Raw genomic sequence first — 15949 nt, 5'->3', positions numbered from 1 at the left:
ATTAAAAAAAAATAGCACCACAGACCCTTACCAATCTTCCACCTATAAGTCAATACACAGAAGTTAAGGGTTTAAAATTTAAAAAAAAAAATAGCACCACAGGATTTTCTTTTACATCTTTTAGCTTTCTCATCATGGAATCTAGAAGCCCCCAAATTTATAGCCTAGTAAGATTCAATCACCCCAGTTTAGTTAGCTTAAAGGTGAAAAGCACCTAGTTTGACCTTATCACAAGAGTTTCTCCTGGAGGGGAAAGTCTAACCTCAGAGTCTCAGACTAACAATAGGCCTTAAAGTAGTTTAGGTGGGAGGGCTAATCCCATCAGGTGTTAAGTATCTTCTTTGTCCCAATGGTTTCTTCCCTTAGGTCAAAATCCTTTCCTGGGGTAGCCCAGCTCAGGGGCTGGATCTTTCCCTTTCCTTTCCACCATAAAGCATCCACCACACAAGGTTATTCTGGTCTGGGACTCTGAATCTTCCTTCCTTACCATAGTAAAGCTAATCAACTATCCCTCTTATCCTCAATCCCCAAATTCCCTTAGAAAGGTATTTAAGCTTCTCACTAAAAAGGCTCTTTGGAGTCATCATCTAGCTTGGTGTTAGTATTAGGGATAATGTTCCCAGAGTCCCAGGGTGTAGACCCAGTAAAAGTTTGGCCTTGGACTGAGTAAAGAGCCAAATATTGGATTTAACTCTTGACTGATTAAAGACTTGGTTTTTTCTGAATATTTAATGGATCTGTTTTTGTTTTTTTTCTTTCAGTTTAACAGCTTAATTCTTCTCCTTTAAAAAATGAAGGAGTTAAGTTAGAGAATCTCAAGTGTGAATCTATGATTCTAAAAGGACTAAGAACTTCCTCTTTATCTGACTTATAGTTGACTATTCCAAGACCGAAATCAATTCCTTAAGAAAAGTGTGTGTGTGTGTGTGTGTGTGTGTGTGTGTGTGTGTGTGTGTGTACACACACATACATATATACTATTAAAAACAATTCCATCTTCACAAAAATATCTATAACACCATTTTTTATGGAAGGAAAAAACTGGAAACAAAGTAATTTTACTCATCTCAATCGAATGGGAGAAAACAAATAACTGAGAACTATTGTGCTGCAAGAAATGGAAAATAAGGAATTCAGAAAAGCATGGGAATATTTGTATAAACTGTGAAGAGCCAGGAGAATAAAGTTACATCTTTATAATGCAAAGGAAGACTTAAATGCAGGTGAACTCTGATTAACTGTAATGGCAATTTAGTATGAAAAACAAATAACACATAGATCCTTTCTTTCCATAGATAGGTGGGATACTATGGCTACCTAATATTGCATACTTCATCAAACATAGGTGCTTTGTTGATTGGTTTTTATTCATTGCTTTTCTTTGTTAAAGGAGAGGATACAATGGCAAAAAGGTATAATACTGAGATACATGTTATATAGATAAATAAAATGCCTGTAAGCATGTGTCTAAGTAGAATCTAAAGAGAACTCCAAGTTTTAGGGTTAGCTTGTAAACTGGAGACCTCAAGTTTGTCCCTGTTCCCATGAAAGTTCCACCAAGAGAAGTTTCAGATTTAGCTAGTCTCAGACAGAAAAACAGACCTTAAAGTAAATGATAAGACTAGTTTAGGTGGAGATGGCAGGCCTAAGCAAATGCTAAATATCCTTTTATCCTAGTAGTTTCTCTCTTTGTATCAGAGATCTTTTCTACTCCCTTTTCCTGGTAGGTAGTGTCAATCAATCTTATTTTCCTGTTCCCCAAATGGTATATAAGTTCCCCAATTTCTTTTGTCCTTCAGAGTTGTCATCTTAAGAGCATGGTAGCATTCCCAGGGGTCGGTGTCTAGAAGAACCTGAGTCTTGAGGCTCTGTGTGGGTTTGTAGAGCACAGCTCTCTATGTGGAAGCCTGAGAGGAATTTGCCAAACCCCTTTCGTTTAATTAAAGAAGTGGTTTTTTTTTTTTTTTTTACTATTGAATAGTTCTGTGTTTTTTCCAGTTTAACACATGTATAGTTTTGTTTTTAAAAAACCCTTACCTTCCATCTTAGAATCAATTCTAAATACTGGTTTCAAGACAAAAGAGTGGCAAGGGCTAAGCAATTAAGGTTAGGTGACTTACTCAGGGTTACACAGCTGGGAAGTATTTGAGGCCAAATTTGATCCCAGTGAAGTGGGGTACTTCATAACACGAGTCCAGACACCCAGAAATTCAATAATTGGAGCCATCATTTAATGATTAAAAAAAAGAAAAAAGAAAAAAGAAAAAAAAAGGAAAAGGAAAAGAAATCTACCAGCTGGGACAGTCTCCCCTAGTGGAAGCTGTGCAGACTAACATTACAATACAGCTTATATAGGTTTACAAGGCTATCCAGGTTCTTATTTGTTAAGAAAACACTCATCACAAACACAGGTAGTGATAAATAGATAACACTCAGATCATTCAGAGGATATTTACTTTTCACATGTACCTAAACACTCAACCAAAATTATTGCATTCCATCCTGACCTATTTGTACTAAAACACTCATCCTTAGTTAGCTATGTATGTCCCTTTGTTGTCCATAGGGGAATTTGGACTCTGACCCACCACTTGCCTGGGTTGCTTGGCCTCCTAGAGGGATTAGGTCAGTTTCCTAAATATTGCAGGAATGGATTAATCTACTTCAATTCTACTTTATTCTCTAACCTATTTCATTTATTCAGTCTGCTTCACCAGGATCTCCTTTCTCCATGTCTGGCTCCCTATCTACTGAGCCACTTATCTATCCTATATATATCATTTTCGAAAGAGAAAAAAGTAATAATATCTCAGGCCACTTACACACATATACTGCACTTGTACTTGGAGGCGCACTACATTTGGTTTTGCCAAAATACATAATATTCCTCTTCAACCCAATAAGTACTTAACATTATGTTTGGCCTCTGAAGGAAAAGTATACAAAATTGAAATTGAGAATTGAAAGAGATCTCAAAAGTCATTTAACCCATACTTGTGCAAACTGCAAAAAATTCCCTATAGAATATTCCTGGCAGGGAGATTTGAATCAATGTCTACTTATTCAAAGCTCCGCATCCCAGGAAGTAACTTATTCCATTGTTGAACAACTCTGCAATAATTATTAGAAATATCTTCCTTATATTTCATCAAAATTTACCTCCCTACAATTGGTCCTTTGGAGAAAAACAAAACAAATCTCTATTTTTCCTTTTTCCAAAAGGCCTTTCTTAACCCTTGTGTGCTAAAGGGAAATGGCAGCAGCTTTCCTCTTCTAACAGGCATCTGGTTTTCTTTCACACTGTTCCTGAGCTAAGGAGACTCTCCAATTTGGTTCTGCTATTAACCAAGATCAAAAGGAAACAGTCAAACCCTGCTGGTATCTGTAGCCAAGGGGACTTAGCCCCTTATTTTACAAATACCATGTAATTGCTTCTTGAATATCAGACCAAGCATTGAACTAAGCATGAGGTGCCTGCCAGGAGTTCAATAAACTTGTACTTCAAAAGTGATATATGGTCATAAAGAGATTGCCAGAGGTGGCCAGAGCTTAGTAATATGCAAAAGAATTACACCTTTAAAAAATAACATACACAGAAATGAGATTTGCTCAAGGGTTTAAGGCATGTTACTATGTTGTAGATCATTCAACATTTCCATGGAACTCGAAGATCCAAGAAGTTCTCTATTCTCCCATTTTATATCAACAATAACCTAACACATGTAGTCTGAAAAGCATGTGTGTAGAAATAAATACACTGTAGGGTACTGAGAGGAAGATAGTGGCCTGGGCATAATTTTTCCCCCTTCAGTTGAAGGGCTCTCAGAGTAGGTTCATTAATGGAGCTTAAGAGGAAAATAGGAAATGGACTATAACCTCTGACAACAGCATAACTCTTGGGCCACCTCCATTTTCACTATTACCATTTGACAGATACTTTTAATTTAAAGAAAAGTTGTGTTACACATTGGCTAAGTACAAAAAGGGAGAAATGGAAGAGAAAACTAAAACTGCTCCATACAAGAAAAGAGAAAACTGAAAGGAAAAGGGGACAACTGCTATATGGTTACGAAAATTCAAGTGGGCTTATTGAATTGGTTATCCAAGAGAAGTACAAATTCCACAAGCAAAGTCTGGAGGAAAACAACTATATATTTTTTTAATATGTTGAAAAATCATCCATACATAAAGACTTCTAAACCTTCAAATGAAATGTGAAAGTAGAGAATTGGTGAGCACTAAACAAAATAAGGACAAAACCCTCTCTATAGGTAGAGAGATTGCCATTAGAGTCTCTTTTAATTCTTAAATTGTTCTCTTTACACACACACACACACACACACACACACACAAACTCTGAAAAGTGATTCTATCTATGGGTAAAAAATTTAAGTGATGGTCTCTCAATTCTCCTAAGTGCGCAGTCATCAAACTACAATATCAAATCAAATCTATATTTAACAATGCTTTCATGACTCAAAGCTCTCCTAGAACATAAGGTGAACTTATAAAGTAGAAATATAAATATGAGCTTCTCATTCTATTAGATATGTCTAATGGTCTAGAATCCAATCTAATCCAATCACAATTACATTGTAAATAGAGACCTCATTATTAAATATACAATGATAATAATCATAATTTACATATTTAATTTCCTAATGTAATTTACATAGAACTTTTTTTAAGTAACTTCTTACATATATACAAAATATCCCAGACACTAACATAGTTGTTATGAAAATAAATGACATCATGGTATATTAGAAGACATATACTAGATTTGGAACTAGAACTCCATATTACTTCCTAGCAATGGAACTTTGATCAAGTCATTCAATACTTCCAAATTTTAGTTTTCCCATTTGTAAAATGGAAAAAAAAAAGTGTTTTTTACCATCTATTGCACAGGGTAAACGTGGCAATAAAAAAATGCATGAGAAAATTTCATGTAAAACACTATATCAGTGTAAGCTATAAGTTGTGAATCTAGTTCTCTACATACTGAAGTTATATCATTGCAAGCTTTAACTACCATTTAACTATTTAATAGAACTTGAAAATTTTGTATTATTTGCCTTCAATACCTATGGACAATATAATTGCCAGAATATGAAGCAAGTTGTTAGCTCCTCAAAACCTACTCAAGCAAAAATCCAAGATTTCAATTAGGTGGAATAATGATCAAGAAATCCAAAGAGAAAATACAATGTTTTCATCCACTCAAAAACTACACAGAAAGTCAGCCTGCAGGCAACAGGATGGGGCCTTGCCAGCAAAGAAAGCTTCAGCCAAAGCATAGAACCAACTACCCAAAGATATCCACTACAGGTCAATGAAACATTAGCCTTCAGGGCTCTGTGTCTTCAGGCACCAAGAGAAATTAGGGCTCCCAGAACATCCCAGGAAAGGTAATGTTGAAAGGTAGGATGAAGGGTATTGGTGAAAGGTATCACTCATGTCTTAACAAAAATAAAATGGATTCAAGGTCCAAAAATAGAAATATAATTTCTGATGTCCATTAAATGGATTTAGTTTTCTAAATTATATTTATTTTTTAAAAGAGTGTCCCCCCTTTTTTCATTAAGGGGATAGTTAGGGAAGGTTGGGATTAGCAGCATTAATCCAAAAGAACAGGGGAAAATTATTGAAATATTCTCTAAATGTACATTAGAGAATAAAAAGAAGTTTAAAAGTAAGTACTGATAGGACTATTTAAAAAAGTAATTTATTAGAAGCTTTTAAAAAAAGCAATACGAAATGGAAATTCACAGTTTCATATACAATCCTTTTTGTAAGTTCTCCTGATATACAGAAATACTTAATTTTAAAATAAAAATGTCATTATGTATATTATGTATTTCCTCTACTTCTTCTTATCACCAAATATTAATACAACTATCCAAAGAAGCAGAAAGGGAGATTTCTATACATAAGAACAGGAGGAGGCAGGCAAGGTATAATTTCACTTTCACTTTCATTGCAATAGTGATAACTGAATCCTAGTTTAAAATTTAAAAAAGAAAATCTTAGCACTAAAGGGCTCTGTTCCAGCTCAAACTATCTCAAGCAGTGGATTTTCTTTGAGGTTTGGGATGTATATATAGATGCAGGCCATTATAACTTCTGATGACATTAGGTCTTAGAGGAGACATTTGTATCACACAGACTCAATCCCAATACATTCTTAAGCTAGGAATGGATTTTTAAATGTTTTCATGATGTTAAAGGAAGAGAGGAGAGGGATGATTAAAAAAATACTCTGATGAAGAAAGAAGGAAAACAGCTTATTATGAGATATGAGAAAACAGCTTATTATCTCATATAAATATGAGAGACAAATAAAAAAACTAAAAACCAAAAATGTATGGATAGATAATAAGATATGTGAATCTTATTTTCATCTCAACTTGTCAAAGGACAGAATACAGAATGTCAATGTGTGCATGAACACACATACACATGCACAAACATCTAGATATAGAAATACATTCAGGTCAACAGATCAAAAGGAGGAGGTTAGAGAGAAAAGTGATGGGAAAGAAAGAAATAATATGGAGAATAGCTACAGTGAGAGATAAGGCAGAAAGAAAACAAACTCCATACTCAGGCTTGCTAGAAACAGGACTTCTAGAACAGCAAAATGTCAGGAAAGCTCTGGTCTAAGGCAATTTTTGCTGGCTACAAGCGAGGCCTACGAAACCAGAGAGAACCCACAGCCCTTCTCAAAATTGAAGGAGTCTATGCCCGAGACGAAACTGAATTCTACTTAGGCAAGAGATGTGCCTATGTGTACAAAGCAAAAAACAACACAGTAACTCCTGGTGGGAAACCCAACAGAACAAGAGTGATTTGGGGGAAAGTTACTCGGGCTCATGGAAATAGTGGGGTGGTCCTAGCCAAGTTCAGAAGCAATCTTCCTGCCAAGGCCATTGGACACAGGACCCGAATGATGCTCTATCCCTCAAGGATCGAGAATATGAAAGTTGACTAAATAAAATTTCACATTTTTTGAAAATGTAAAAAAAAAAAGATCATGTACTAAGTATATTATTATTTACTATTATTTATGACTCTCATCATACTTATAAAAAGTAGACAGGGAACAAAGAAAGGAAAATGTGAAAGAAAATAAGACAGAAATATGCAATTAATAATTATCACTATTAATGTAAACAGGATGAATTTACCTACAAAAGAAGAAAATAGAATCTATTAGAAAACAGAATTCAAAATATGTTGCTTACAACAATAGCAACAGATTTCTACATAATTAAAATAAAGGATGAGAGTAAATCTATTATCACTCAGCAGAACTGGAAGAAAAAAAAAGAAGAGGCATCAATCATGATCTCAGACAAGGCAAGAGCAAAAAGCAATTTGAATTGAAGAGATAAACAATTGGCAAAATGGACCCCAAAATGACATTTGTTGAAGAGGCTATGAAAAAGCAGGCACACTGACTGCAGGAAAATGGGGACACTGATGCACTGTTGCTAGATTATTTATTAGTCTAACTATTTTAGAAAGAAATCTGAAATTATGCTTATTAAACAGTACATTCTTTACATAACATTTGTCCCAGTTTTATTAGTACTAGTCTGATACTTCAAAGAGATTAAAGAAAGAAGAAAAGATCCACTGCATGCAAAATTATTTATAGCAGCTTTTTATAATGGTAAAGAAGTTGAAATTATATGAGTACTCATCAGCTGAGTAACGGTTGAACATGTTATGGTGAATGTAATGGCATAGTACTGTAGCATAAGAAAAGGAGAAAAAGATAATTTCAGAGAAACCTGGCAAGTCTTATCTCAAGAGTTAAAGAGAGAAGTGAGCAGAACTAGAATAACAAATTAAATAATAGTATCTATATGTAAAAATTAACAATTCTAAAAGACTTAAGAACTCTGATCAACTAAACAATCAAATATGATCCCAAAGGACTGGTAAAGAAAATGCCAACCACCTTAAAAAGGACAAATAATGTTCTAATAAGAAGAAAAGAAAAACTTTTTTGGACATGGGCATGCTTTTGATACAATGTTCTGTCACTCTTTGTGAACATCAGTCTCTCTCTTACCTCCAATTCTTACTTTCTTTTTCTTTCTTCTATCTGACTTTTCTTATAGAGGGTGGTGGGAAGTAGGAAGAAAAAAAATGCTTGATAATTGAAAAAATGAATAGATAAATAAGAAACTACACAATGCTGAAACATATTTTTAAAAAAGTGTTAACATAAATACTGCACATATATGTACCTAATGGGATAGCATCTAAATATTTTTTCCAAAGTGAAACAAGTTATATAAAGAAATAGTACAATTGGATTTACAAATTGAAAACACAGGCAGACCAAACAGACAGACAAGGATATAGCCACAATGAAGATATTGACTTAATTTAAAAAATTAAAAAATTTAAATTTGATAGATCTTTGGAGATTACTGACTTGAAATAGAAAGGCTTATTTCTCAACTGTGAAGGCACCATTACAAAAACTTAAATACGTATTTAGATATAAAAAGTTCAAAAATATATGAGGAAAGCAAAAACATTAAACATATCTTTGATGGAACTGCAATAAAAATCACTCAATAAAGGCCACTGATGGATTAAAATTAATTGAATAAATTAAAATTAAAGAATTGGTGTATCACACAATAAATCACATCAACAGATAATTTCATTAAAGACAATGTCAACAATGAGACAACACTCCAAAACATTTAGGAGGAAGTCAAAGTAGTACTTCAAGGAAAATACATAAATCACTAAACACTTTAATCAACAAAAGAACAGATAAACAGGATGGACATGCAACTAAAAACAATGGAAACCAACAAATTAAATAATCACAATTAATCATAAAATTGAATATTCTGAAAACTGAAAGAAAGAAGTAATGAATGAAGTAAAACTCTGAATTTAAAAAAAGGATAAAATATTAGCTAATCTGATTAGCTAATCAAAGGAAAAGAAAGGAAAACTAAGTAAACAGTATGAAAATGAAGAAATCATGTTAATTAAAGATCAAAAGGAAATTACTAGAAATTATTTGTTCAACCATCTGCCAATAAAACCAACAACTTAAATGAAGAATATTTAGAGATATTTGAAATGTTAAGATGAAAAGAACAGAAAAAGAAAATTTAAACAACCAAATTTCAGTAAAAGAAATTGAACAATTTACAGATTATGTTTCAAATGACAAGACCAGATGGATTTACAAGCAAACTATAATAAAAACTGAAAAAAATTCCAATATTTTATGGAATTCCTTCTATGATCCAAATGTGATTGATTCCTAGCCAAAAAAAATCAAAATGGAAAAAAACCTAAAAATCAATTTTCCTAATAAATATGGATGAAATTTTTAAAAATATAATTAAAGAGTTATAATATCATATCAAGATAATTCAACATAATCAGGTATAATTTATATAAAGAATCCAGGGTTACTTCAATATTAAGAAAACTAAAGACAGAAGAACTGTAAAAAGTAATTAGGGAAATGTATCAAAACTACATTTCCCGTGATCCAACATGGTCCAACTGGTTTCCGTTTCCGACGTCTTGACGCAGGGGAGCGCTTAAATCTCGTGGGTTAGGAGGGAGTGGTCTCTCTTCTTTGGCGAGTAGGGCTTGGCTAGGAGGCAGTATGGAGGCGGCAGTTTTGAATGCTTACAAGCGCGTGGTCTAATGATTTTATCTATCAACATGGCTTTAATTAAAATACTAATATATATTATTATACCAGCCTTTATCATTTTTAATTCTTACAGAACACAATAATAAAAATAACAAAAATAAGCTTTTGAAATAAAACTGCTACTTTTGCTTTAAAAATAAAAACTAGGAATAAGGAAACCTTTTCTTAATATAAGAGGTAATATTGATATAAAATATGCATATAGAAGTAGCACAAATTAATAAGATTAAGAGTCAATCTCCAAGTGATGTGAACAAGTGGTTTACAAAGGGGGAAAAAATCCCATTTATCAGGAGCCATAAGAAAAAATTCTCAAAATCAAATTAAGTCAATTCTCAAATTTGACTTCACAACTATAAGAATGGCAAAAATGTCAAAAAGGAATATGATGACACGGCTACAACAAAATACATCGCTGATGAACAAATAGAGGAGCTATGTATTGGTACAGCTATTCTAGAAAGCAACTTGAAATTAGGTCCCACAACTTATTAAACTGTGCGAAACCTTTGACCAAGCAATGCTAGACCTAGACTCCAAAGAATCAAAGAACAATAAAAAGAACAAATATAAACAAAAATATTTACAGCAGCTCTCTTGGTAGTAGCAAAGAACTAGAAACTAAAGGGATGCACAAATTGTTTTATGGGATAGGTGAACAAAGTATGCACTCTGAATGTAATGGAATATTTGTGCTACAGAAAAATATAAAAGGATGTTTTTAGAGAAATCTGAGACGGCTCATATAAATGATAAAGAGTGAAGAGAGAAAAACCAAGAGAACAATTTATACATTAACAATATTGTAAAGACAAACAATTTAAAGACTTAAAAATTCTGATCAGCACACTGATCAATGATTCAAGAAGACTGGTTCTGAAGCATATTACTCCAGACAGTGAGATAATGAACTCAAATGCAGAACTCACATTTATTTTGGATGTATTCAATGTGGGAATTTGTTTTACTTCATTATAAATATCTGTTACAAAGGTGTAGGGTCCCCCCCCAGCCATGGGAACAGGTGGTATTGGCATGGACACTGTACCCCTTAACTCAGGCAAACTATAAACAGGGAAATTCCCTTTGCTCCTTTCTGTCCTTGTGACTCCTAACCCAAGAACATTTGATAGCTACTATAAGACCCTAAGATTACTATCATCCTTGGATTGTCCTTTAGGTTGAGATGGTCAAAGAGAAGGCTACCCCTTGATACTATCAGGCTGTATCTCAGGCATCCATCTGTTCCCTAAACCACGAGGGTCTCCAAGCAGACCCCTGTCAGATGACCAAAAACCCCACGGAACACCTAAATGCTTACCACTCTAGAGTCATGTCCACACCATGACACAACATCCTGTACTCAATGTTAGAGAGTATAAAAACCCCTGCACTGAAGCATTCTGGGAGCAACCCCCCCAACCCCACCCCAGGGTTGTTCCACTCATGCTGTCTTGCTGGCCAATAGTTCTATCTTACTAATGAATCTCTCTTTTTACTTGTAAGCTAAGTTTCAGTGTCTTGCATTCTTACAAAATTTATCCTTCCTGAACCCAGGGGTTCACCATTGTACCCCAAAACATCTGGTTGTAACCCCACAACAGTATTAGAAAGGAGAAAAAACAATTTTTTTGTAAATTGAAAGATTAATTTTAATTTTTAAAAGGAAAATATGAGCAATCTCCTATCATAAATTACCAGCCTAACAAAACAAAGGAGAAGCAATTTAAATCATCGGATTCCCTGGAAAAAGTGACCTAGAAAACTGGCAAGAGGAAATGAAGAGACAGACCAAAAAAAAGATGGGAGGGAGAGAGGGAGAGAGACAAGGAAGACCACTTATTAGACATTTACTGTAATGCTAAGCACGGTGTTAATTGAAGTGGACACCAAAAAAAAAAAAAAGGTGCAAAGCCAGGTCCTATGTAATAAGAATAGAAAATTTCACATTTGCTTTCCTTTTTCTGTTCTTTGTACACGGAAATGCTTATAATTGTTGGACATTTGTCAAGTTTATAATTTTCCTTGTACTAAATTCCTAAAAAAATCTTATGAAGAAAGGGCTTTATAAGCATTAAAATAATATAAAAATTTAAATTTTCACCAACATATTATACAATCAATCAGTATCAATGTTTTTCTTACCTACAAGTAGAAGTCTGGACTTTTAGGATGTTATGCCCAAAATCTACTAACAGGATGAAAATGATTGGCAGAAAATGAACACAGAATAATTTATTTCTATTGTCACATACTTGAATTAGAGATATTTAGGAGTTATTTACCTATTCCCCAAAGAGATGATCAAGAGACCAATTCTTCCAAAGCTAAAATGAAGCAATTTTAAAGAAAACAAAATTAAGCAGATGACTTCCATATAAGTAGAGACATTATACTATTGGTAATCAGAACAGCAACATTATTCCAATAAAAGACTGACTGAGGAAAAAAAGAAAAGAAAAATAAAAAATTGGCTAACTGAGGAAGGTCAGAATAAGAAAGATACATGATGACATGGCAGAAAATGAAGTGAACAGGAGGCAAAATAAATGGAAATGAACCTGATTCAACTTGGTAAAGTACTCCTGAATCAATATGAGTTCTAAAATTAGACAAATAGTATATCCTATACTCCTGCCATGGTTCTCTGTCTGCTTGCCAACTTGGTGGGCTCTGAAAGATCTGTCCTGGGAAATATTCTATAGGAGGTATCTGATGGGAGTTCATACATGGAACAAATGTGAAATAAATAAAAGGACAGTGAAATGTCCTGAATACAAGTAATCAGGGAATAAAGAACAAGAAAAAAGCACAAAGATACAAACTAGAAGAAAATAAAACTTGGTTTTTTTTCTTTTTGAGGATATATCAATTAATGAGTACATGAGTCTTCACATTTATTTAGGAAAGCAGAAGAGGTTTACTGGTTCATCTACCTGTCATTCCATATAATGATGAAATGAGAAGTGGTGAAAAGAAATATTGTAACATGTTCAGTAAATCGAGAAACAGTGGAATTTTAAGTTAATTAGAAATTTAAGTGGCAATATGGCAGGGTGAGGGTATATAACTGAAAGGTGGAGAAATACTGGCTCTACTTTGACAGTTTATCTTATTTGTATGGATCTCATTTTTCTAATCAGAAAATTAAGGAGGTAGATGACTCCAACCTATAAGATCTATGGAAAAAGTTAGTGAACACTTACTTCTCTAATTCTGACCATCCTGCTTACAGCTTCCCTGACAACAGAGACAATGGTAGAGATGGTTATATTACCACAATTAAGACCTCTCTGTGACTAGGGGTCCCAAACTATTAATACATCACCGCTATATTTCCCCATACAACACTAACGGCATAAAACAGGAAAATTCTCCCAACAGTGTGTAACATGTCTTGCTGCTACCTCCTATAAATAGGCTAAACCACTTTCTAAAAACAATTCCAAGACAAGCCTGAAGTGTATTACTAAAATGGAGTGAAAGAGTAAGAGGAAATGGAGGTCAATTAACAGATAATACAATGAAAGTATTTTTTATCAAGGCCATTATAAATAATTTTCAATAGTGCCTAAAGATTGCTCTGTTGTCTATATATGAGAAACTTCTAAAACACAATGTTTCTCAAAAACAGGGCTCCAGGACAGCTGGGTAGCTCAGTGGATTGAGAGCCAGGCCTAGAGATGGGAGGTCCTAGGTTCAAATCTGGCCTCGGACACTTCCCAGCTGTGTGACCCTGGGCAAGTCACTTGACCTCCATTGCCTACTCTTACCACTCTTCCACCTATAAGTCAATACACAGAAGTTAAGGGCTTAAAATGAAAAACAAACAAATAAATAAATAAATAACAGGGCTCCAGGGAAGAGGCAAGATGGCATAAAAGGAGGAAGCAGTACACGACACTCCTATAGACAGATCTAGAAAATGATGCAGACTAAATCCTAATGGTAAAATGCAGAAAAAGTCACAATGAGTCATTTATCAGGGCTAGGTTGGCAAAGTGAGACAGCCTGAGAGGTTGGCAGACATAATGGCCAGGAGCATGATGTGGGCAGAGCACTCTGAAAACCAAGGACAGTCTGTTCAACACTCTAAGAAACTGAGGAGCCTGACCAGGGTCCAGGGAGCAGTCAGAGGAACAGGGGCCAACCTGTGGAACTGGCACCCAACATACAAGCCTTAGACAGAGGGTAGACTGTGAGGGGCCTGTGTCCAAAGATGCTAGTATAGCAAGACAGGAGCACATTCAGAAGCAAACTGTAGCAGTGTAGTTCAGACTCCAGAAACAAGAACACAGTCTCAGTTCCAACTTCTAACCCAATCTGAACCATGCATTGGGGTATTATCAGAGCAAAGGGAAGCTTATACTTTTGATACTAGCAAAGATTTACCCAGTGGAAGATAACGTCTGAGTCAAGCATTATTCTAGTATTCCTCAAATATAAATCCGTGTGTGTGTGTGTGTGTGTGTGTGTGTAGCGAGAAAGAAACATTGACTTTTCCCTGGTTCAGAACAATTTAGGCGTACTTAAATTCTTACAGATGACACAGAAGGATATAATAGAGTCTGAATGCAGATGGAAGCATAGCATTTTTCATTTTATTTCCTTACATAAACAAAATGTGTTTTCTTTCACAACACGACAACATGGAAATATGTATTGCATTATAACACACACACACATATATAAAACCTATATCTTATTGCATTCTGCTTCAAGGAGGGGGAAGAAGAGAACATGGATCACAAAATATCAGAAAATAACTATTAAAAACTGTAACTATTTTTTTAAAACACTGCAAGTCTCCAGCTTGTCCCTGAGATCATGAAGTAATATAACACTCAATATTCCAAGGAAGTAGTAAAACAACAGCAGAGATGTCATCTCCTAAAGGATGGAGAGCCCAGTTTTAATATCAAGTCCCAGGTGAGTAAGAAAGAAACAACAACAAAAAGAGCTCTTAACTCAGAAGAGAATGACAAAAGATCAAGAATATCAAGAGAAACAATGAAAAAAAAATTGAAGGAAGGTGGCCTTGTAGTACCAGATATTAAACTGTACTATAAAGCCGTGGTCATCAAAACAATATGGTACTGGCTGGGAGACAAAAAGGAGGATCAGTGGAATAGACTTGGGGTAAGTGACGTCTGCAAGACAGTGTATGATAAACTCAAAGAGCCCAACTTTTAGGACAAAAATCTAATATTAGACAAAAAATATTGGGAAAATTGGAAAACAATATGGGAGAGATTAGGTTTAGATCAACATTTCACACTCTACACCAGTGGTTCCCAAACTTTTTTGGCCTATCACCCCCTTTCCAGAAAAAATATTACTTAGCGCCACTGGAAATTATTTTTTTTTTAATTTTAATAGCAATTAATAGGAAAGATAAATGCACCTGTGGCCATCACCACCCCACCTGGATCGCTGCAGCACCCACCAGGGGGTGGTGGCACCAACTTTGGGAATCACTGCCCTACACCAAGATGAATTCAGAATGGGTGAATGACTTGAATATAAAGAAGGAAACTGTAAGTAAATTAAGTGAACACAGAATATTATACTTGTCAGATCTCAGGAAAGATTTTAAAACCAAGCAAGAGTTGGAAAAAATTACAAAATATAAAATAAATAATTTTGATTATATTAAATTAAAAAGTTTTTGAACAAGCAAAAACAATGCAACCAAAATCAGAAGGGAAACAACTAGGGAAAAAAATCTAACAAAAAACTCCTACAGAGGTCTAATTACTCAAATATACAAGGAACTAAATCAATTGAATAAAAAAATCAAGCCATTCCCCAATTGATAAATGGGTAAGGGACATGAATAGGCAATTTTCAGATAAAGAAATCAAAACTATCAATAAGCACATGAGAAAGTGTTCTAAATCTCTAATAATTAGAGAAATGCAAATCAAAACAACTCTGAGGTACCACTTCACACCTAGCAGACTGGCTAAAAATGACAGCAGGGGAGAGTAATGAATGTTGGAGGGGATGTGGCCAAATTGGGACACTAATGCATTGCTGGTGGAGTTGTGAATTGATCTAACCATTCTGGATGGCAATTTGGAACTATGCCCAAAGAGCTCTAAAAGACTGTCTGCCCTTTGATCCAGCCATAGCATTGCTGGGTTTGTACCCCAAAAAGATCATAGATAAAAAGACAAGTACAAAAAATATTTATACCCATGCTTTTTGTGGTGGAAAAAAACTGGAAAACAAAGG

General features: G+C 34.5%; 2 protein-coding genes across 2 annotated transcripts in view; one reads left to right on the top strand and one right to left on the bottom strand.

Moving 5' to 3' along the window:
- The window catches only part of MAD1L1 (mitotic arrest deficient 1 like 1), a 941076-nt gene that overhangs the window by 574691 nt on the left and 350436 nt on the right, over positions 1 to 15949 (bottom strand). The window lies entirely within an intron of this gene.
- Positions 6644 to 6994, top strand: LOC123232534 (60S ribosomal protein L35a-like). The gene has a single exon (XM_044658979.1). It carries the CDS (start codon positions 6644 to 6646, stop codon positions 6992 to 6994), a length of 351 nt encoding a protein of 116 aa, XP_044514914.1.

Source organism: Gracilinanus agilis, chromosome 1 (genome assembly GCF_016433145.1).
Source record: "Gracilinanus agilis isolate LMUSP501 chromosome 1, AgileGrace, whole genome shotgun sequence".
In the NCBI taxonomy this organism is placed as follows: Eukaryota; Metazoa; Chordata; class Mammalia; order Didelphimorphia; family Didelphidae; genus Gracilinanus; species Gracilinanus agilis.
This window is presented reverse-complemented; position numbering and strand designations above follow the sequence as displayed.

Bases quoted from the DNA above. Each gene is read 5' to 3' on its own strand.
- LOC123232534 (XM_044658979.1), top strand. From the start codon at position 6,644: ATGTCAGGAAAGCTCTGGTCTAAGGCAATTTTTGCTGGCTACAAGCGA.